The 25,158-nt window shown below is 38.5% G+C and overlaps 1 protein-coding gene across 13 annotated transcripts in view; it reads left to right on the top strand.

Annotated features, from left to right (window-relative positions):
- The window catches only part of LOC121313120 (multiple C2 and transmembrane domain-containing protein 1-like), a 151,023-nt gene that overhangs the window by 69,594 nt on the left and 56,271 nt on the right, over positions 1–25,158 (top strand). For 9 of the 13 annotated variants that reach the window (XM_041245318.1, XM_041245355.1, XM_041245308.1 and 6 more), the window contains exons 6-10: positions 1,369–1,407; positions 4,104–4,274; positions 4,740–4,870; positions 7,824–8,010; positions 18,287–18,380. In XM_041245318.1, the coding sequence (XP_041101252.1) occupies positions 1,369–1,407; positions 4,104–4,274; positions 4,740–4,870; positions 7,824–8,010; positions 18,287–18,380 (622 nt within the window). The remainder of the gene's footprint in view (positions 1–1,368; positions 1,408–4,103; positions 4,275–4,739; positions 4,871–7,823; positions 8,011–18,286; positions 18,381–25,158) is intronic. The other 4 variants (XM_041245327.1, XM_041245420.1, XM_041245336.1 and 1 more) reach the window with 2 other exon arrangements.

Raw genomic sequence — 25,158 nt, 5'->3', positions numbered from 1 at the left:
AGGAACACTCTTGTGTGCTGCAGATAATGTGCTATTTATTTCAGAAGTCATGTATGCATTCATTTCTCATGCTTGATGTCTTTGAAATGTTTTGTTATAAATTCTGCTATTGAAACAAATACGAACCTTATCATTTTTGCCACAAAATACATTTCACATGTTTATTCCAGTATTGAAACATTTGTCCCAGCACTAATACATTCCATGTAGTGATCTAGCTGGATTCTGAGTGGAATCCTGTGTTTGCTCTATGTGTATTAGATCACTGATAGGGTCATACAGTAGTAATGTGAACATTATAGTAAGTGTATAGAAACAGTGCTTTGTAGAACAGTCGACTGGTTAATCCCAACAGAATGCTGCAAAGTCTTGAATTTGTAGCCAGTGAAAGCCCCAGTGGTTTTTAAAACAATAATTCATGAGCAATGGAGTTTAGGTTTGTGGCTGTTGTTGTGTTTGTTTGATTATAGTGAGGTTAGCTCTTCTCCCACCTAGTGGCTGGATGTTGTAAAGGCACCTCTTACTTGACAGCATTTATCCAACTCTTTTGTGTAGTTTGCACCGGTATTGTGTGTGTGTCACATGGATTGACAGTAATTGTTTTATTTGTGTATCCTCTGTGTGTATTTGCCGTTGCATAAACCTACATAACCTGCATTATTTTTCACAAAATATGAAAAATAGAGAAAGAGAGAACTAATTATTTGTGAAGTTACATGGTTTTACATGGTACATGACATTCTTTACTTGGTTAATTAAACATATTAATAGTTTCAGAATCTGGGGAGTATCCTGCCTTTACCTGGGTAGGTACTGTAGGCGTGTAACACATACGTGATTAATTCTGTATAGGGAACTGTTTATCCAGCTAGTTCTTGAAAACTGAACCAGATCAACTATCCAGAACAAAAGCTTCCAAATAACAAACAAAAAGCATATAATGACGGCTTGACTTGGTCTACAAAAAACAAACAAACAAACAAACAAACAAAAGAGATTACACTGTGAAACAAGAAGTATGTGCAACAAAAATCACATACATTGTGGCATCTCTGTTGACTTATTGACTTGTTGGTGTAAATAAAACAAAAGTAAAGTACTGAAAATGGTCTTAATCTCTTGCAAACAGTATTAAATTAGTACAGTCTTAATTTTCAGAAGTTCGGTACAGATGTGGAGTAAAATGCATGTTTGATTAAAGGTGCATATATATGCTACTGTATATATGCTGTTGTTACTAACACTTATTTTGCAGAATTGCACCCTTCGCTTCCTAGAAGTGGAACCCTGCTTTCCCTAAGCTGCTTTGCCTTCCATCGATCCATGCCCCATGTAAAGGGTGATTAAACTGCTTTATTTCATTTACAGACCATGCTTTTGAGAAGGAGTTGGAAAAGATCAAGTAAGGTAATTAACAGCATGTGGTCGTTCCAGTGCTCCCTGTCTGAAAGAGAATGGATTGCACTTGTGTTCTGTTTCAGTTTGAAATGCCAGTGATTCCTGTCTGAAAGAGAATGGATTGCACTTGTGTTCTGTTTCAGTTTGAAATTCATCCTCTTTTCTTTATTTCCAAGCTGCAATGTAATTGACTGTCATTGTAAATAGTATAGAGCCCGGGGATTGTGTTGCTCTTTGTGTTAAACAACAGTATGACCTGGAAGTTACTCTCTGCATTGCATGTTCAATGGCGGCACCATAGACTGTACCTTGGTTATGGCAGCTCCATCATTGTGATGTAATCCAGGCCAGACACGGGTCAATTATAGTTACAATTATAGTAGAATTGTTTGCTGAAATTACAATTTTACAATGATATGTTGTTCAATTACAGTTACACTTATGCTGCAGTAGTTACATTGATACTATAAAAAAGTAACATAAACAGCTCCACACATTAACATGTTTACTCTGTTTATTCTAAAGAACCCGGCAGTAAACACAGGTACAAATACAGAAACACGATATGTAACGTTTTTGGTTTTTCACCGAAAGTGGCTGAAAACACAAGAATAATGACAGATCAATGCTTAATACAACTGGAATCGATCAATTATATGGGACAGTTTAATTACAAGTAGGCAAGTAGGTGTGCCAAGGTTGAACTACCATTGCAATTGCATTGTAATTATAATCAATTACAAATTGCACAGTAAGAATTGTAACTGACCTCAGGTCTTATCCAGGCACTGTTGAAAACGTTCAGATACAGGCTTACATAGTGCATTTTTCACACTACAGCAAGAACACGAGTCATGCTGGGTCTTCATCGGCTTTCATCACCATACCTCTCAACATTCAGACAGGTTCATCAGACCATGGGTCTTCCATCAGCCTGCCACTCAGTGTATTGCAGTGCATTCACCAGTGCTCCATGGGCCTTCCAGGTGCCTGTGACAGGGGCAGTGTGGAGTTGTCATATCCAAATAACTCATTATTAAATTATGAACCCAGCAAATCTTTTGTATTAATTAAAGAAATTGTGACATGCTATGTTGATATATATCGTATATAATGTATTGCGTAAAAGACTTCTATGTTCCTATTAATTGCCTTTATGTTGGTTCTGGCGTGATGTTCCCCTAAAAGATGACCTCAGTAATAGTTCAGAAGTATGCTTTTTTGTGCCTCGTGCTCATTTTTGACCGTAGTAATAGTTCAGAAGTATGCTTTGTTGTGCCTCGTGCTCATTTTTGTTCACCATCTTGTTTTTTGAATTTCAAAACAACTACTTTGGAAGTGAAGCTTGATGGTTTAAACCCAAGACCATTCATCTTTTGCACGTGCTTGTTTTTTTTTGACATACAGAATATTACTGGTACTATAAGAATTTATGTATCAGTGTTTTGTGTAGCAAGGATGTATTTGTCAAAGATACAATTTAGTAAGAAGTAAATGCATGTCAAATTATTTTTATGATCTCAAAAGTCTATGAAAGACTGAAATTATGAGACTCACCTGATAATCGACGAAAGTACTGCACAACTCAATAAGTTGCATGTTAAAGATTAGTTTTTAATTAGATACATATTCAGATAGTAACTTCTAGCTGCAGTGTTCCACATTCATGGTCAGGTTTACAGATATATATCTCTTCTAAAACGTGCTAAAAAAAGGCTTTCTTGGTACTCATGAAAAGCACCTTGTTTTATCCTAGGGTTCTCTAAAATAGTTTGGAAAAGCAAAACAAACAAACAAAACCTGTCAACGCAGATCCAAGCAGTATGATACACAAAAAGAGTAGGAATAACAACTGCTTTGAAGCTCTGCACTGGGGTGAGAAGAATGCAAGGTGGGAATTGCATGAACAGCTAATTAAGTCACCACTGCCTTTAAGCAGAATATTTCTTTTCATGCTTAATTGACTGGTAATAATAGGAAATCAATAAAAATATGAGGAACATTCACAGCAAACAAATATTGCTTGCCTTACTAACATCTTAAGTAGTAATGGTTACAAATGGCCATCAGATCTATCTATCTATCTATCTATCTATATCTATCTATCTATATATATATATATATATATATATATATATATATATATATATATATATATATATATATATATATATATATATATATATATATATAATATAACAGTGCTTTAGTGTTTACTAAAGAGATCCAGCGCCAGGTGATACTGTATGCTTTTATTATATTAAACCGTTGAAAAATGTTTCTTTATGTCAAGCAGCTTCTGATTTCTGCATAGGTCACTCTACTCTGAAATACTTAATTTACTGAGTAAAGCATTCTGCTTCATGCACACATTTAGTGTCTCCAAAATCTCCCATATTAGACATGAACATTTTTACTAAAAAGGTAAGTCATTAAGTATAAAAGCTCTTTCATTTAAGATGCTTCTTTATAGTCTCTGTATTCAATGTGTTAAACGCAATGACAACACTCTCCCTGAAGGTGTATTGGGTACTTATTCCCCATTCCAGTGGGGATGTGAATTATCACTTGGGGCTGATGAAAATGTGACCCTCCTTATTCTCCTTTGCAATTAATCTCTTCAGACCAGACTACACTCGTAGATGTACCGGTTGGGTGTTTTTTCTTGTTTTTAATGTTTTTTAATAATGGTTTGTGTATTGAAGCAGCAAAGCCAGAGCCTGCGACTTGTGGACCTGCACAGAAAAGCTCAGCTGTGGAGAGGCATTGTAAGCCTCAGTCTGATCGAAGGCCGGGATCTCAAGCCCATGGACAACAACGGGCTGAGCGATCCTTACGTCAAGTTCAGACTGGGACACCAGAAATACAAGAGCAAGGTAAACCACTCCCACAGGCTTCGTGCAAGTGCATCCCTCAGGTTTACAATACATTACTGAGCGTTTGTGAAAGATAGTGCTATTAATATCATCACTGACCAGTGCAGTTCGGAAACGTCTACAAATTTAAAAGTACAACAATGTGCTTCATATGTCTTTATAATTACAATTTCCCAAATTCTTCTACTCAAAATGCTTTTAACTTGTTCAAGGTATTTGATTAACTACAAGTTTAACACCAAAGAGTAGATACCTAGTTCCTTAAGACCAGTTCACAGTGTGTAATGATTGACATTTGCTGGATATGAAATATATAAGAGAGCAGCCTTAAAATAATTGAGATGCTTTTTTTTCAGTAAAAAGTTTCTAAAAGTCATCCTTTTAAATGAGATTTTTTATAAAACAATGTCTTGTCTTCTGTCATGTAAATATAAGCGTGTTTTCAATGTATTTATCTGTTTGCAGGTGATGTCTAAGACACTGAACCCACAATGGAGGGAGCAGTTTGATTTCCATCTCTATGAAGAGCGAGGGGGTGTGATTGATATCACCGTGTGGGATAAGGACGCTGCCAAAAGAGACGACTTTATGGGAAGGTGTGTGCTGTTCATCACGGTTAAACATCTCTGCTAAGAGAACGCGCATTGACATTTTATAAGACCATCTTTAAACAATATTGTCATCTTTATCACATCTCATAATGCCAAACAACAACAAAAAATTACCTTAAAACTGACAACTTTGCACAAGCAGCCTGCATAGGATTCAATTCACATGGAAAAAAAAGAAGAGTGTGGCAATAGACAAGTTAATTTCAGCCAAGGTAGCCTCAGAGTCCTTAAAGGTGAAACAACATCCATAGTTAATAGTACATTTTTTGGCTGTAACTTGGAGGTAACATTTCCATCTTATAGACCCATGTCCTTTGTTCGGACCGTATATATTGTATTGTACCCTTCAGGAATAACAAAAAAACAATACACAGTAAAGGCATAACAATTCAAATGAAGTTTTAAATGGCAAGTAAAGTGATTTGATGTACTGCACCTTTAAGATATGCGTTGGTACATAAACCTGATGTTATAGTTTGTCAGTGTCTGTCTGGACCCTGGATTCTGCATCAGTTTTAATTTGTGTGGTGGATCAGTTTGTGCTGAACAGTAACTTCAAAGACACCAATGGCTGGAAGTTGTGGAGCTCTGCATCAGGTTACTCTCTGCTTAGCCAGAGGGGGCCAGGTTTCACCACGACAAGGGCACTGCAGCTCTCCGTTATTTTATTAATTTACATTTTTCTATCAATATGGCCATATTCAGTGAAATATACATTTTTCTTTTTATCAAACCTAATAATAAAAATTATTATTATTATTATTATTATTATTATTATTATTATTATTATTATTATTATTTGTTTAATACTGTAGCTGGTGTACATGTACATCGTTACTGCCCAATGGTGTCTGATTTCATTTTGGGCCCAGTGGCATATGGAAGCAAGACATTGTTGCCTGTATAGTTGGCTTTATTTATGTATTTATGTATTTACTTGGCCATGGGTGGCTCCAAGTAAATAAATGACTGAATGAATAAATAAATAACACCTTTTTTTCTCTTGCCCTGTATTGTAAATTTCTATACCTTCAGATAAATATTAAAAAATGGAAAAAAAAACAAAGAATACATTTTATTTCAAATGTAAAATGTTTTAAATGAAGAATCTATTAACTCAGCTATCCTCTGCACTCTTGCAGACAGTTGCTCACCGTGCCACCTCTGTGAGAAGGGACTGATAAATTGTCGTAATTGTTGCACTTTTATGCAGAGCTGTAATCTGTTTGAACCGGCAGCTTGACACTGGCAATGAATTGTCAAGACTGAGTGCTGCCATACACCTATAGTACTTGTCTCTATGTGCTCTGAAGACAAATGGGATCTTGTGTCACGTAATCTTCCTCCACTCTAGGTTTTTCACACTCCATTGCAGAAAGATTTACACCTGGGGCCCTGCTGCCTTTGTCTGAAGAAAAGACATTTGTTTTTGACGTTATGTGAGTTTATGTGTATTGGCAGGGTCCTTCATTCTCATCAGCACACAGGGTATATTAAAAGTCAAACAGGTTGTGTGCAGATCCACAAACAATTATCCTACAAATCAGAACATATGATGTTGAATAATAGAAGGCTACATGGGATTGTAAATCAGCTGGAATGTGTTGGTGTATTTGAACCCAGCGTTCCTTTAAAGGGGTAGTGTAAAAATTGTCTTTTCAGAACCTACTTTAAGAATGCTGTTGTGGAGCAGGGCAGCTCCCTGCATCTCCAGTTCAGGGTTATCTGTGTTTATGAAAACACTGCGTCAAAGTTCTATTCCAGAACAGCTTTAAGACATTGCACGGCTGCAAGAACACTAGAGCTCCCTTTACAGAACTTCTGTGAGGACATGAGAGAGCTTTGAATACAGGGTCAAATTTGTTATTAACGTACCTTGCTCCCAAACCCTAATTCAGAAACCCTAACCTGCACAGAACCCAAACCCTAATTCAGAAACCCTAACCTGCACAGAACCCTAACCCTACTACACAGAACCCTAACCCTAACCCTAATGCACAGAATGTTAACCCTAACCCTACTGCACACAACGCTAGCCCAAACCCTACTGCAAACAATGCTAGTCCAAACCCTACACTTCAGTACAATTACTTACTATTATTTCATTTTGCCAGTGTACTGAGAGCATGCTTATTTGGCTCATGATCTGGGACGCAGGTTTCGAACAGGTGCTCTTTCTAAGAATCTAAGTTGCAGTTCTTTGTAAATACACTTTGTCTTTGCGGCTCTCTGCTGTCTATGTCGTTTCCTAAGCCATCATATTATGATCATATTATTGATGCAAACTAAGCAGGAATAAAACAATAAACCATTATGCCATAAGCATCAGTAGTGGGCTGGCTAACTGCAGCTTACAACCTGTCAGCTTCAGTACCCAGCGTGCAAGTTTAATTTCAACGGATTTCACCAGGCAATAATGGCTCTGCTCTTGATCCAACACCACTGGGTGTACAAGGCCACATTTGTTCTAGTGATTGGCTATTTCCTGTCTTTTAATGGCCCTTTTATTTGAGTCTGCCACCTTTATCTGGGCTCGCTGGCCCTGCGGTCAATGCATTATCTTCCTCTTCAAAATCAATTGACATTTTCATTAAAGGAGATTGTAAGGTATTTAGCTGAGCGAAAGTGACAGAACGCAAGCTTGTCACATTATAAGTGAGGAGTGTTAAAGCGACTGGGTAATTTTTGTCAAACTCAATTTCTCTATGCTGAATTTCGCAGCCTTTTTTTTTTTCTTAGTGTTACACATACAGTAGTAAATACAAATTGTAAGAGCATTATTTATTGTCGGCTATAAAATAAAACCTCATAGATTCAGTGCAGTTGCTATGAACTGTGTCGGATCTAAACGCTGCCACTGAGATAACGATGTTGTTGAATGTGTTTGTCTTGGTGCAATCCTTGTAAATGTAGTGTCTGCGTTTGTGTGTGTTTGCAGGTGCCAGATCGACCTGTCGGCCCTGAGTAAAGAGCACACACACAAACTGGAGCTGTGCTTGGAGGAAGGGGAAGGGCTCTTGGTGCTGCTGGTCACTCTGACAGCCTCGGCCACGATCAGCATCTCTGACCTGTCCGTCAACATCCTTGAAGACTCCAGGGAGCGGCAGGAGATCGTCAGCAGATACGTACGTAGCATTTATTCGCAGAATTCATCTCTCGTTTTTTTATAGTACTGGACTTGGAGATGGGAATACAGTAAAACTCCTATTGCATATCAGTTTGAGCTATTCCAGGTTTTACTAGTTTTATTTTCTGACCATTGAGAAGTCAGACATTCCCTCAAGTTGTTTATTTCTAGTGTTGTAACTTCAGTGAAATGTTTTAGTTTCCGGTTCTTGTTAAACCACACCAGCTGCGTTCCCAAGTCAAGTGTTGTTCACACTCAGCTAGCTACTTGTGGTGAAGGAGTAACTCAAGCTAAGGCAGTGACTTCAGCCTATTACCTCCTGCGCAGTAATCAGGTTGCAATCTTTCCCTTTGACAACATTTTAAAATGCACACAATAACACAAACAGTGGTGATATAACTGAATATGAATACATTGCATCATGCTCTTTGTATCACAGGTTTCTACTGACTGCACATGTACATGGACTCTAGGCTAGTCTCATCTATGCCCCCTAGTGGTTATAGCCTGCATGCAGCAAGCACACACTGCAGGGATTTAATTCCATCATATTTGTTACATGTTTTCATCATAAACAGATTTTCAAAGAGATGCACACACAAGCCCACAGCAGCTCTGTGAATCTGTATTCATGCATCGCTGAGAAAGCAGAGCCCACCCAAGTGAACAGAGATGTCGGCTGTGGTCTGCTGGTGACGGGGCTGGCTTGTCTGACAGACAGGCTGAGGATGCTGACGTGACCTCTTTTTAAAGTCAGTTCAGAGCCTGTGTTTCTGAATTCTCTGTCTGCGCCGGGGAGTTTAGGATGCTGAATGGGAGACGAGAGTGGTTGACAAGTTCTTTTGAACTGGAACTTGAGCCGAATGAATTTCGACTGGCTTGTGAAAAGACAGTAGTCCTACTGTAGGTCGATATTTGGCTCTCTTAGCCCCCTCGCCATTTGCTGTCCACAAGGAGGGCAGCTGTCTATTGCGCAGTAACCCGCTGATAATTCAATATGACTGTTCCCCCTCATGTATAAATATAACTTTTCAAAAAGTAATGCTACGGCTTTGCCTAGCTACTCACAAGTACAGTATATATGTAGTCAAATAAAGCAGAGCAGAATACTACCCAGCAGTAATAACTGACTACTTCAATATGACACAGCTTATAAATTACTTACAGTATTGTCCCTCACTGGGGATGCAGATCCATAGCAGCACAGATATTTGATAGTGTAATACTTATATAAGTACTGCATAAGTATTGTGGCTGGTATTATAATTTCCTGGCTAAACTTTGAACTAGTTTCTTTTCTTCTCTGGTGACAAATATGTAAAGCAACGCAGGCTCTCAAAGGGTGTGCAGATGCTGCATCATATATATATATATATATATATATATATATATATATATATATATATATATATATATATATATATATACCCAGAGCATCAGAAAATAATGTGTGCATTTCTGTTTTGACTGTCAGCCTCGTGGATTTAGGACCGAATGCATATACATGGTGTGGCTCATTTGCAGTTCTCAACATCAGCGGCATATTTTGAGGTCTTGTGTGTGTCTTTGTGAGTGAATTCAGTCTTAATTTAAGTTAAAAGTCATGCTGGGAAATCTGTTTGATCTTGCATCTAGAAACAGTGTAAAATACTCCACAGGCCAAGCATCGGACTCATGACCTACATAACCGAGCCAGATCCTTATTTGCTTGCAGTATAGCAGTACCCTTTCCCTACCATGCAGTTTTCTGTCAGATTCAGAGAGGGGAGCTCTTACACCAGGAACAAACTGACAGACTGGGAATACTGGCATTAAAAAAAATAAAATGAAAAGAAAGCTATTTCACCATACAAAACTCCATCCAAGATACTGACATTTATTTTTCTCGACATCTTCCAGAGGCTGAGAGTCTGACTAGAAAAAAATAAAATATAAACTTAATTTTTTTCTCTCGCTTTTAGTATATTTCTGTTCCCTGACTGACATCCTTTCAATAAGTGAATTTAATAAAGATGTACCTTATCAGCCATTGCAGATAACATGAAGTGCTGGTGCTAATGCTGTACAATGCTCCTCAAACAGATTAGCAGGATGTGTGCTTCAGCAAATTTATTCCTGGTATCTTAACTAAATCAGCTGCCTGCAGACGCCTGTACAACCCATACACGAGTAGCGTTATCAGTTTAATAGAGGCAAGATGGAGCAGATAATAATAATAATAATAATAATAATAATAATAATAATAATAATAATAATAATAATAATAATAATAATAATGTATTTTTCACAACCATTTGTGTACACGTGCCGTTTTCCCATCACCAGCCCTGCAAAATGTAATTAAACATCCAGTTGGAACTGCAGTATTCACTCAGCTCTTGTAATAATAGAGTTTTGCTTGAGAAATAGCAGCTGGGTTTAAGAGATTTCTACAGTGACTTACTTTACTGCACGGTGTGGCACGTTTCCGTTTACAGTAATAATACATTCATGTTACAAAATAAAAAATAAATATGTTGTGATTGGAGCACTGAGGTGTACCAAGAATTATAATTTATGTTAATGGTTTTAGTGGGAATATGCCCTGATCTTGCAGTATGCTGCAATGTGCTGCAGTGTGCCCATGCAGGGTAACAGTAATGTTACATTTAGAAAACAATTAACATCTTGCATCTTACATGCATACATACATACTGTACATACTCACATCCAGAACTGTACATGCATACATACATACTGTACATACTCACATCCAGAACTGTACATGCATACATACATACTGTACATACTCACATCCAGAACTGTACATGCATACATACATAATGCACGTACTCACATCCAGAACTGTACATGCATACATACATAATGCACATACATCCAGAACTGTACATGCATACATACATACTGTACATACTCACATACAGAACTGTACATGCATACATACATGCTTGCAAACTGTAGACACACACATACATCAATGCACATACAGCAAGCATAAATTATAAACTACTGTTTTATAAAAAATAAAAAATAAAACTTTAAAATATATTGTTCTGTATACCCCAAGGTGTGTTTTTTAACTCATAATTTGTAAAGTGCAGTAAGTGCCATTATATTACCTGATTGTGCCTGTGTTTACACATCTATTTTCATAGTCTATTAATTACAGTGTGGAAATGCAGTCTTTGAATTGTGGATGGTCAGAAATAACTGAAACCTTGGAGATATACATGTTTTGTTGGCTGTTTTTCCTAAATAAGCACTATATAACAATTTGCTGACTTTGGAGTACATGTTTAGAATTAGTAAATGAGTTTTTTACATTATTAGCTGCACATGCATTATACTGTGGAGCGCACTAGTTTTTTGAATGCCAGATTTTCATTCACCTCTTGCTTTTGGAGTTCCGGGCTATGCAATCAAAGGAAGGGAGATGAAAATGTTAGTTACCGGAATGAAATGCTCTTGAATATCATTGCTGTTGTCTTTATTATCTTTAGAGCAGAATAAACATTTAAACAATACAATGGCTTCTATTCCATTGGTCTAAACATCTGCCGATCTGTCACCCATAACTATTAAACTCTCGGAAGTGCTGAATAGAGAAATACTGAAATAAACTACAAATCAACGACACGCGTATGAACAAGAAGTCTTCTTCAATGTCTCGAAATGTCTTTGTCATTTGCAGATCTAAATACCACCATTGTTTAAACACTTAAAATAATACCTGGTCAGTTATTTTATATATTTTGAATACACCGCAGAGCTCGATAAGCTTGGTATGATTTAACCCAAGCCTCAGTAAGCAAAATGCCTTACTCTAATGATTTAAACAATGGCACTATTTTGACTTGTCAGTGTTTAAATGAAACCAAAGTGTATGGCACCACTGCAGCATTTTACCCAAACATTTGCTAAATCTTTAATGTTACATATCTTGAAATAAACACCCTGGGGTACAAGATTAAAAAAAAAAAGCTCAAAATGCTCAAATTCTCGTTTTTGCATTAAATTCACTTGTATGTTTCAATATTGCACTAAGAACTGTTGTGCAAAACACATTCTCAAGCTGGGTATAACAATAATCTTTTTTTCTTTCATTTCTTGTATTAAACTATTTAGAAGTATAAAACTAGCTACAAAGACACTAACCTGGCTGCAAACTGACAGTCTGCTTCACTGCTTCACTGCAGCATTTCAGATTTTTTTACCCACTAGTCAACAGTAATTTTCATAATGGTAATAATCTCAATGTGAACTGGAGAATTTTTGCATGGTAAATGATAGGACGGGTGTCCATAGTTTTGGGCACCCCCGTATGCAGTACATGGCACTTGAACCATTTATGACAGGGCGTTTTTTCAAATCTTTTTTTAAAATTAGATGTTCATTATCATTTCAATCACAGAAGAAAAGGCAAAAAGTGAGCTCTAAAAGCGAGACGTGGGTTTTGTTTAATGGACGTTAATGGGCGGCTGGCCGGGTGACCTCTGCAGGAGTGGTGGCACCCAGTCCCTGCTCTCCTTGTCACTTGCCTAAAAAAACCAGAAGAGCTTGTTGAAGAAAAAAGGCTGTTAGCATTCCATTTTCATTATGACATTTCACAGTCATCCGATTTAATGTCCCCTGACCGGATTGTCCACTATGAGACGATGGGCTTGAAATGTTATTTAGAGCTCTGATAAAAGGTGAGTGGTTCCAAGATGACAACGAGTCATAAGGCTGCTGGTGTGACATTCATTTTCTCCATAACAGAGATGGAATAAGACGTCATGGTGACAAGCTGTCAATCAGCTCTGGCCCCTCTGTGCATCTCTGTGCCATAGGATGGGGGTATTGCTTCTCCCATAATAGAGCTGAGCTGAGCCTCTTTCCCTGACAGCTGCCGCAGTCGAACAGCGAAAAAAAAATATTATACAGCCTTTCATTAAAAAAATAAAGAGGACTCATCTCCAGAGCATTTCAATCTCCTTCCCCCCCACCCCCGGTCTATTGAGAGGTCTGAAAGGGATTCACAGCAAATCAGAAATTCCTTGGCTATGGAAATTTGCAGAGCTTCAGAAATCATCCTGGTTTTTGAGACCATCCCCAATAATCATAAATAACAAGCCGGTGTATCTACTGATAAATTATGTATTAAAGTTTTTTTTTTGTTTTTTTTTGTCTACAATAATATCACTTGTAACAGGCCTCGGCTGTCAAGAGTGTATTATAAATTAAGTCTGCAGCCAAGCCCTGACTTGAAAATTCAAATGATAATTACTCCACTGAGTATCTAAGAGGGTTGTTGCCAGAAAAGAAAAAATAAATTGAGGGAGTCGTATTTTCGGGGCTCTAAAGCTCCATCATCTAGCTTGCTTTCTTTTATTTTATTGTTTACAGCAAATCCAAAAGAGTGATGAGTCAAAGAAATAGAAAGCTCTTTTCCGTACAAGGGCTGATTTTACAGACCACCCAAGGGACCTGCATTTCGCAGGTCAGACCTGCAAACTGACATTCCAACCGCAGACCTGCGACAGTCATTGTACAACCTGCAAAATAAAACTTTGCTGTAAGATCACTGTTTGGGTGATGTAAAAAACTGAAGTTTGTCATTATCAGCATACTAGTGTCTGTACACTCCCTTCATTGATGGGTTCTCAATACAAGTTGCAATTGATATATTTGAAATTAACCAATTTATTTGTTTCCTTTTTCTTTTATTGGTTCGAAAAAGTAATAATTTAGGTCAGATGAATCATTGTCTAGAAGTTCAGCCGGAGAAACTTGCACTGGTAACATTAAAGGATTAAATGTCTTTGACCTTGTTCAGGTCGTAGTGATTTGCTTTCTTGCTTTTCTATTTCTGTAATGTGTGGAATTATTTATTAAAGGTACCAGGTATATGTGTGTTTTGTTTGTTTAGATGTTTGAATATTGGAATTGGGTGTGGTGTTTTATGCATGGGATGACATCTCTACACAGGATAAGAGCTATTGGAATCATGGCAAATTCTGCACTGTGATTGGTTGATTTCTGATATGTAATTTATAATTAGGTTAAGCACTCAACTTTATGTGGAACTGTGGCAGAGCACAGCTCTGCCCTTTAGAAATTGGCAGGGATGGGGTTAAATTCCCCTACCTGCCTGGGTTCATTGTGTTCAGGTGGCTGGGGTTGATTAGATGATTAGCTTAATTAATGATCAATCAGCACCCAGCCACCTGACGTAAAAGGAGGCCTCTGCTTCGCATTAGGAGGAGGGAGCTGAGGAAGCAGGTTGGTGGGTTTTGGTTTGTTGGTTTTGTGAATTCTACATCCAGTGAAGGCATTGCCCAGCCTAGAAATCTTTATTTTGTAAGTTTTGCTTTTGGTCTTGCTTTATTTGTGTTTCAGTCCCTTTGTTTTGGCCCTTTTATTTTTGTGTTTATTATAAAAGTATATTTTTTTGAACTGCAGTCTGTCTCTGGGCCTCTATCCACTCGCCAGCCTGCCACAGGAAATATTAGGGAAACAAGTAGATGCACAAGGCCATTAAAAATAAAATATGACATGATACTAATGATGAAATGATACTGATAATACCAGCATCTATCCAGCCGGGTATGTGGAAGTGCAGGTCAGATGCTGTGTTTGAGTTTGCATTGGGAATGACTGATTTGTTAGGTATCTAGAGCAGGATGTTAAATCCAAGCACAGGAGCCATAGCAGCCCCTTCAAACACTCAAGTGACCACTTGGGCTACATGGTGTCCTGAAAAGTGAAAGGAGATTTTTTTTTTTTATTTATGCTACAGGGGCCCCTAAAAAAGACAATGAAAAATCATGACTAAATTCTACTTCTTCTAATTGACATTTATTTTCATAATGCCTGTGTTAATACAGGAGTACAACTAAGTTTTTTACCTGTCTAGAGAAACACCTACCCAACTGATTTTTTTCAGCACTAAAGAGGTGTCTGTCCCTCAGTCTGCAAACATATACTTACGTTACACTTGAAAGTATCTATAGACACGCTTATCTAATTGTGAAACTTGATACGGATTTAGGAATACCAAAAGAAATATATGCTATTCTCCAGATTTTTTTTTTTTTTTTTGGATATTTGTCTTGGTGATCTCCTTTTTCATGATACATTATTTTACAGCTGTGACTGGGATATTGTGCTTTATGTTCCTTGCTGACATACGTTTGTGTTTCAGTTAGTTCTGGCAGCCTTGGTTACCATTTAAAAAAAACAAAAAACAGTGGAGCACAAAGTTTGAGCAAGCTGTTCTTGCAGAACACAACCAGGTACTGTAAGAGGTAACCCTACATAGGCATGTCTTAGTCATGTGTCTACAGCTCTTATTGTAAGAGGTAACCCTACAGAAGTATCTCTTAGTTGTGTGTCTGCTTTTTGAGCAGTTTTCACATCACAGTGACTCATCCCAGTCTGTTCCTGGGGACTTAATACGATAAGCTTTTCAGAGTGCAGATCCATTAAGTGATATGTTAATACAGACTTACAGCAAACCTTACAAGCAAGCTAAAATAAACTCTGTAAATTTGTTTAAAAAAAAAAAAACTCTGATGCACTGTGAGGACTGACCGAGGGGGGCTGGGGCTAAAAAGAGAACAGAAGTTGCAAACCATTACCATTATGCCATACATTCCTGGGGGAGTGTAACAGCTCAGACTGTACTATGCATTTCCCTTCCACAATGAGCAAGAGCCACACTAGCTCTCCCTGTTTGAGAAGCACTTTCTCTTCCTCCAGCAGTTTGTTCTCATCCATGACCCCTGCCACTCGGAATAAGTGACAGGAAAATAATTTACTAATGCAAAGGCAGGGCTAGTTTCAGCATCAAACCCAACCTTGTTACCATCATGGTGCGCTCCTCTTCTGATTGGCATATTCCCACTACAGCCTGTCAGGAAAAGTAGTCTCTTTTTGGAATTATAGCTTCAACTAAACTCCCAGTAAGTATAGTTTTAAACCAGGGGTGCCCAACCCTGGTCCTGGAGGGCTGATGTCCTCCTGGCTTTTGTTCCACCTGTCACTTAAAAGCTTCTAAAGTGCTTGATTGGTCCAATTAAGTAATTTAGTAGACAGTTGGAACAAAAGCCAGGAGGACATCAGCCCGTCAGGACCGGGGTTGGGCACCCCAGCTTTAAAAACTATGTTGCTTTTACTTCTTCGGAAGAGTTGGACTTTCAGACCCAGGCTTTAAACTGCCATGTCAGCCCCCTAATCTTTACAGTGATTTCACTAGTTGTGCAAGCCACATCATTAACAACAAGAATTTGGATTTATATAGGAGAAATAAACTCATTATTTTAAACTGCTTTTCAACTTCATACGCAACGGGGCCCATGGGAGATATTGGTTTTCTTTACTGAATTAATTTCCTGTGTTGTCATGCACAACAGGGCCATACCTGACCCCATTGCAGTAAAACACACAGCAACATTTGAAGAGTTCAAGCAACAACATCAACACAGTTTGTGTTTACAGGCTTTCCACGCACAGTCTGTAAAGGGTTAAACTTTTGAACAGGAAATTCAATTAAAATACTACCTGTTTAACCACCAGTGTAAGACCTTGCTAAGATTTTCACATTATTTAATAACAATAATGTAGTTCATTGTAAACCGTACTAATTGAATACTACATATGAAAATAAAAAAAATTAAAAAAGCAAATATGAAGATGACTATAAAAACTAAATCAACGCTGTTTTCTCTTGAGAATATCCAGTATATGATAGGTAGTGGTAAGTGTGAAGAAGGTTTATTGAATGTAGATTTGCAGACTATGTGGGTCATGTTGGTCATGAGTGAAAAGGCAGAAGAAACCTGCATTTCTATTATTGTAGTGAGGTACAATATAAAAAAAAAAGCTTCAAATCGAAACAATAACCTTGGTTTGTACACGTTTAAATTGTACAATATTTTGTGAAATGTATCAAAAGCTATTTTTTTAATGATTCTTTTAGCACAATGTCTCAGTCACCTGCCTGAGTCATGCTATTGTTTTGTCTAAGTGTACAAAGAACTATTTTTCTCTATTTATTATTGCACCTCAGTGTCATTCTTACAGGCTTGAAATACCTCTATTATGTGACTATGCTATGACTAACCATGAGCACAGGAATGATAGCAGTTTTGGGAAAAGGACCTTCAAAATTGTCACAAAATTGTTAAGAGCTATTAGTGGTGTGATCTGAAACTTCAGAATAAATGTACAAGGTTGAATTGTTCAGAAACAAAAACACTGCCTGAAAGACTAACATCACAAAACATCTGAAGAGGCTGACAGTACAAAACTTATTTTATGATAATATGTTTGTGGTTACTGTACAGCTATGGCCAAAAGTTTTATATCACCCTATAGATATACTGAATTACATACCGCTTTGTAGTTTTCCATATAATGAACAAACAAAATTGACATTTCAAAATCTAACGTGAAATACTGTATTACTGTTATGGTTCTGGTAGACTTTTGAGATATCATTTTGTAGTTGCTTTGATTACATGATGGTAAATAAAAGATCAAAATTATGTTTATATAGTTTTCTGGTTTTTTTTTTTTATAATTATGTCTCAATCCTAAAATTCTAGGTGATGAAACACCTTTGGTCATGGCTGCATATCCCCATCCATGTCAGTCAGTTCTGTACATTAACTAATGAAAAGTACATTCTGTTTTGCAACACTAATATGCATAATATATATATATATATATATATATATATATATATATATATATATATATATATATATATATATATATATATATATATATATATATTTGCTTAGTGGCTGATATTACCAATTAATCCAAAATAGATAGCAAGTGTTGAGGCATAATGTTTTCTCAATCAACACTACTGTATATCCTTATCTTGTTTTGAAATCTCCATTGCATTGATTCAAATCCAACAGCAGTATATAGGATTGCAGAACTGCACAGTTTCAAATCCTACTGCATTGCTAAGTTTCATCTAATAGTTTCTCTGAATTTAGCTGTTTAATTGAGGTTTAAACATGCTTTCTTTACCATACGTTGTACTTGTTATATAAACAGAATAGTTCTTCACAGAGTGCTGTGCTTATTTCGTGGAATAATTACAGCACTCTAGTCACTGTGTATCTGTGGTACACATATTAGAAGTTTATACTGTATTTAAGAGACCACCATGATGTTTGATGCACAAGGCAATAATATGACTCTGAATACTGCAGAGAAAGTGGTTATCTTACCGCAGGTATAGTCATGCTGACAGATTTCTTTTTTATCTGCTCCAGAGGTTTCTGAGATCCTTTCACAACATGAAGGACGTGGGCATAGTCCAGGTGAAGGTGGTCAGGGCAGAAGGGTTAATGGCAGCTGACGTCACAGGTGAGCAAAACAAACATTTAACAAGCTTTGAAAGGACCATTGCCATGCCATCTGCATTCTGCTCCAGATTGGTTTTGATCTAAAAACATATTTCGTCTTCGTCCAGTTTGGAAATTGACATAATTGACACATAACCAATATCTGGCATATAATTATGGCCTTGGCTCGTAGATGTCAATTATTGGGTGACCATGGAGAGTACCTACCTTCTCACCCAATCAGAAGGGTTGTCTTTGATTTCTTAATTCACCTGTTTAGTTTATAACCCATATTACACTTTTTACATTAGTCACATTTTCAACCTTGCCGCATGTTGTTAAAACCGTTTTTATTTGTCCATTTATTATTATTATTATTATTATTATTATTATTATTGGTGCACTCCACTTATAACGGACCATGTTATGAGTTCTGTTTACAACATATCGAGGAGGCATGTCCCTACCAAACAACATGAGGTTTAATGGGGAATTCCTCTAGTTAAATCTAATTCATTTAGGACATACTCACTGTTTAATGTGTACAGTTTCCTATTCCACAGGCAGATCTTTGTGTTTAATACATACAATTTAATATATACAGTACCGTTTAATATGTTTAATACCGTTTCAGACAAGAAATCAGTTGGGCGTGTTTTGTAAAAAATAATAAACTTCTGTTCTTTGGCTTTTAAGCTTTCTTGTATTGTTATTTATTTCCAGTTTTCTTGAATAGTATAGTAAGCAGGCCAAATGCCGGGTGCGTAAAGGGTTAAGGTGGGTTAAATATATTTTTTAATTCACCACTAGTCAATAATAAGGCTATTTAATCTATAATATTGGAACAGCCCTGTAATACATTAGAAGGTCATCAGCCAGACAGCTTACGGGACTGTATAATCAGGCCGGCCTGGTCTGCGGGACAGTATCACAATGGAAAGGCTGGAAAGGGCTTGATGTGCTGCAGATTGCATTTCCAGTTTGAAATCTGTTCTTGCCTGCTGCAGATTTTGGTGGGTGGGTGTTGTATCTTTTTATTTGTTTAATGTGCTTTAATATTGTCTATGGAATTCTGTTCTTCTTTCCTCTTTGTTTGGCTTTGAAATGTCTGCAGGTACCCTGGTGTTTGTGGCCTCTGAAGATGGGGCCTCAAGCAGAGATGTTGTGGGGTGAGAGGGGAGGTCTTGGTTGTGTTCGACGTTCTGATTAACAGAAGCAGAAACAAGGTAGACTGAGCAGAGGAGCTAAGGATTCTGGGTTATGGTCAAAAAGGGAAGCAGCACTTCTCATGACAAACTCAGACATCGGCAAGAATGAATAGAAGCCAGATGATATGAAACATATACAGCAATTGAAGAAATAAAAATACAATGCTGTCATTTCATTCAGATTTATACTGTAGTGTCAGAGGTTCATAATTATATAGTCAATTCTGAATTATTACTTTGAGTCACTCCTGACACAATAAATCATTGTAAATGTTCTAACAGTAGAGAATGCATTGTTCACACTCAAACAGGTACCATATGTATGCGTAATTCAATAGCCAGAGTAAACAAACCACAAAACTGAAGGATTTGGGTGAAATGTGATTGCTATTTTGTTGTTTGCTGGTGTGCTATTTCTTCTGAAGCACCAGTAAACAAAAGGCTCTAATTCAAATAATTAATTTTTATACATTTTTATCATAGGATAGGAATGTTTTTTTTTTTTAGAATTGTAATGTGTTTTTCTCTTGTTGCCACACATTCAATTCAAATGCATTGTATTAACTCTCTGTGAATAAATGGGCAATTCAGAATGTCTTTGAATGAACTGGTTGAAAAAAAAAAAAAGCACAATTGTCTGTTTACCGAAACCCTCAGTCCTTTCACTTTGTAGGGAAATGAGGAGCTTTGTCTGACTGAATGCTGCCACAGTGGTTCCCTTCATTGAAGTCCCTAATAAACTGTTGATTGTAGTGGGCACTTTTCCATTCTTTTTCTTTTTTTTTTATTTCTCACTCTCAAAAGCCCAATGTTGGACGTTGCAGGTCAAATTGTTGAGGTTAATAGAGATAAAAAGGGATTCGTTGTTATATTTAGAGCTTCAATTTATAACTCCCACACATACTTATGTATGACGTTGGGACATTAGAATGCATTGATTTTTTTTATTAACAAGCTGTACCCTCATAGGATTTTACACTCACACAGAAAAGAAGGTAGACAAGCTACAACAAACCTCGTTCTCGCTTTCTAATTTGTTTGGTAACATTAGCTGAAGACGTTAATAACTCTGGTCCTAAGCACTTCTTGTAGAACTTTATACTTAAGTATACTTTAGTGCTCAGGTTTCAGTTATTTACCCCAAATATTGCATTTTCAATTCATCATTTAGTGTTCCCATTAGATGCACCTATTATGTCAAGTAGTATTTTCTGTTTTCCTGTGCCTCTTTGAATCACTTTTCACTTTATTCCATGTTGACAACATAATTAAGGCAAAGATAGATGTATTATTATAAACATCATATTCCTTTTTGTTCCTTTGAGCTCCCCTCAAGCAAGCCACAAGCCAGTCTCACATTGTCAGTCCCAGTGCCCCTCCAAACTCTTTCTGAGTCTATCTAAAACTGTGCCCAGTGATAATTGCTGTGATCTTGTTGTAGTCATTTTGTGCCCTTAATTAAGATTTCAATTGTGACTTTAGCCAGGAACAAAACAATTACTTAATTAACTGATACATCCAGCACTACTGTTGAAATCAATTGATGAAAATGTTAAGTTTTAAATACTTTTACACAAAACATTGGACTTTTTAAATCAATTTCAGGTAATTATTTCTTATTATACTAGGAAACCCATTTGACTTCTTGTAGAAAAAAGAGCATTTCGACACTGGTGTGAACAGACTGACATGTGGTCCAATAGTAAAGGAGTGCCAATAGTTAATGTTTAGGACTGGACTGCATTGTTGTTTTTAGACTCACACACACTGAAACTATTCAGCATGCCTTTTGCATTCTTAAAATGTATTGCAACTATTTGAAATGTTATTTTTCTATTCTTAAACCAATAGTAACAAAAAAAAAAAAGTGAAGTACTTATCATTCCCAGCAGTGGTCCCCTCAACTTCAGAGAATCATTAAGAATGCTAAACCTGGGCACTGCTTTGATGGCTCCCCCTTGCAAGCGGTCTGTTTGGCTGTCTGCGAGTTTTAATTAAGATGTGTTCAATGGCAGGCCTCCCCTGCTGTGTCACAGACCAGCGATCCGACACTCTCAGATGGTCCAGCCCGTGACTTTGACCTTCTGCATGGTCGGTCCGGTGTTCCCAGGGGAACCGCTCAGCTCATGATCTCTGATTTCACACTTCTCGGTTGCTTCGGCTCTCTTAACAATGACAGGGAGACAAAGCCCTTTAGAGCAGGCAGCATGGAGACTTGTTTAAATTGGAAACTAGAAGTGTCAGGGAACAAGGTTATGGGCTACAGAACAGTGCTTCTAATAAAGAGCTCACAGCTCCAGTTCAGCTCCAAGAGGTCTCTTTCCCAGCACAATTAATTGAGGCATTTATCTGGAGTACCACAGGCATGTCTTTCTCAAATACATGATAAATATCCACTAAAGAAATATTAAGTCGGGGGAAATAAGATCTTAACTCTTTAACTTCGTCTCGTTCACATGAAATTCATACTAGAGTGCCGATATTGTACTGCTAAAACCCACAAGTGCAGAATCAGCGATAACTAATGATGAAGGACACATCATGGGATAATAAACAGATACAACAGTTTGTTTCTTGTATGGTAATATCTCTTGTTTTTCATGTTAGAGTTTTTAGTAAAATGCAGCACAATAACCCGTTATGTTTGTTGTACTGTTTGACAGACTGAAGAAAACCATGTGAATTTGTGAAATGAGTGGGACACTTTTCTACCCGAACTTAGAGTAAGTAGCGGGGTTCTGAAAAATATAGCATCGTACGTCCTCATGTGTTGCTACAGCTGTTTAAATAATGTGCCAGTAATTTCTCTTGATTGTTAACACCCTCACAACTTTTTACACTTAAGTTTAAAGTCTGTTTCAAAGCTCTTTTCAAAATGGCCGCTCTAGTGCACTGGGATTTGAGATCTGTCCTCTAACTCGCTGCAGGAAAAAAACAAAAAAAGATAACAGCTGCTCTGGCTTTTCATTTCCGCACCACATCATGGATCGTTATTTCTGAGTTACTTGCTTTACAATGTGGGCAATAATCCTCACACTAGCAGTGCATTTTGAAAACAGCTTTGAAACACTCTTAAAAGTTATAAGTTGTCAAGATGTTCACAATGAATAGGAAAATTACAGGTACATTATTTAAACAGTTGTAGCAACACCTGGGGATGTGCAATGCTATATTTTTCGGAAACCCGCTACTTACTCTCTAATATTGTGTAAGAGAAAAATACAGTATACAGTACATAAATTGAATTGCAAGCACTGATTGTCTGACATTACAAACAAGTGGCTTCAATATGGTATATAAATAGATGGAGAATGTGTGTGAATGTGTCAATGTTATCCCAGCATAGGTAAGCAGAATTGGATGGAAGGATCAAAAAGCAGAATCTTGCCGCTTTCTCTCTGTAGGGTAACAAGCACTGGTGCAGAAAGCTACTCGGAAGCCCTGCAGCCATGCTGTGGGTATGTGCTTTCGATGGATCATTTATTCCACAGCCTTTCATGGATTTCCAGCATTTTATATACAGTACACTACAGGGTGATTCATAAATAAATGCACCATAGGAAAAAATACATTTCTTGATTTGTTCCACAGTTTCAAATAGACAGTGACCAGGAACATATACCTGCACAGTGTGAATAAATAGCCTAGACTTGCTTGGCTTTGGCTTGTCTGGATAACGTTTCATGTAACTCCTCTGCTTTGCCCAAGACTTGTGCATGAACTCTGTACAGTTATGCTCCTGTCTGCCATTAAGGTCTATTGGTATTCCTGTGGTGCATTGTGAATGAATCGCACTGTATATGTGTAATGAAAGAGGGTTATATTGCTACTGTGTGTGGAATTCACGCAGGTATTTGACTTCAGCATTATGATTCCAGGTTGGGTCATTTTAAAAGTATGTTATTGCTTGTGACAGGGTCTTCCTCGGGTCACACGTGTGGGTAGCCGCTGTTCAAGCATACAGAGAGACTGAGGTGGTGTTGAAACGCCAGCACAGGCGCACAGGATTTATTAACAAAAACATAAAACGAAAGTAAAATAAAGGCGGTCATGTGATGTTACCAGCTGTGGTATTTCTGTGGTGCTGTCTATCATCGTTGATAGGCAGCCCACGGTCAACAGTGCCCTCTGCGGGAAAAAGCAAGAACTGTTCGCAAATAAAACTGGGCACCTGGGTGGTGTTTTCGATTACACCTGTCTGTCTCCTAGTCAGTGAATTACCCACACCCCTTCCACACGTGGTGTGAGAAGTGGGATTCACTGGCACTGCCCCAAGCAGTGCAGCTACAGAAGGAGCAGACTAACGATGGATGCTACACAGTTTGCTGCGATGATGGACCTCCTGCGACAGACGCTCACCGCGGCAGTACAGGGGGCGGCTAGACCCGCAGCTCCAGACCCCCAGTTACAACGCCCCACAAAAATGACGGCCGAGGATCGACCCGACACCTATTTAGAGGTGTTTGAGGCCATGGCGACCTCGGCCAGGTGGGATCCAGCCCAGTGGGCTAGTTACCTGCTTCAGCTCACAGGGGAGGCGCAAGCAGCAGCGAGAATGCTGTCCCCAGATCGGATGATGGATTACCCCACGCTGAAAACCGTCATCCTTAATCGCATGGGGGCTACACCAGAGGGGTATCGGAAGAAATTCCGAGAGGAGCAGTTTGCGGTAGGGGAGCACCCACGAGCCATCGCCCACCGTCTGAAGGATTACACCCTGGGTTGGTTGAACCCGGAGCTGAACACCAAAGCCAGGGTGGTGGAGATGATTGTGGTGGAGCGCTTCCTGGAGTGTCTAGCCCCGGAACCTCAGCTGTGAGTCCAGCGGCAGGCACCAGACACGCTGGACCGGGAGGAACTTGCCGAGTGGTACCAGGCAGCGGAACCAACGCCTGCGAAACTACCTGGGAGGAGTGCGGCTACGGGATTGTCCCCTCAACTGGCCCCGGAAAGGGCGAAGGGACTGGGGGGAAGGGGTAGTCCAGGATTTGGTCGGGGGGTGTCGGCGGGAGCTCCCGGCCCGGGTACTGGGGCAGGGTGGGGATACCCACGGTCTGCTGCACTGTCGGACCGGGGTCTTGCGCGGACGCCTTATTGGTGAGCCCCTTTTATGGCTCCAGTGTTTCCCCCTCTTTCCAAAACTTCGGGGAGAGAAACCAGCCCACCGAGGTGTTGGACGTGCAGGGAGGTGGGCCACCTCTCCCGGGACTGCCCCGTGATGGAGTGTGACTTCAGCCGACCAGGTAGGCGTGTTCAATTACCTCAGTCACTTCAGCACCCGGGTTTTGTTATTCCTGTGACAGTGGATGGTACAAAAACCCAGGCTCTCCTGGACTCAGGGTGTAGTCAGTCTCTGGTACAGGAGAGCCTAATCTCACCGGGGCATAAACGCATATTGGGATGGGTGCATATTAAATGTATTCATGGGGATGTCCGCTCTTATCCCAAGATCAATGTGTGTATGACTATTGGCCAGCAGGTGACGCAGGTGCGGGTAGGATTATGTCCTCGATTGCCGGTACCAGTAGTTCTGGGACGGGACTGTGAGCAGTTTAAAGATTGGTTGGCTGCTCTGACAGCCCCGTCTTCGTT

This window comes from Polyodon spathula, chromosome 1 (genome assembly GCF_017654505.1).
Source record: "Polyodon spathula isolate WHYD16114869_AA chromosome 1, ASM1765450v1, whole genome shotgun sequence".
Classification (NCBI taxonomy): domain Eukaryota; kingdom Metazoa; phylum Chordata; class Actinopteri; order Acipenseriformes; family Polyodontidae; genus Polyodon; species Polyodon spathula.
Note: the sequence above shows the minus strand (reverse complement) of the source record. Positions and strands in the feature narration are given on the sequence as shown.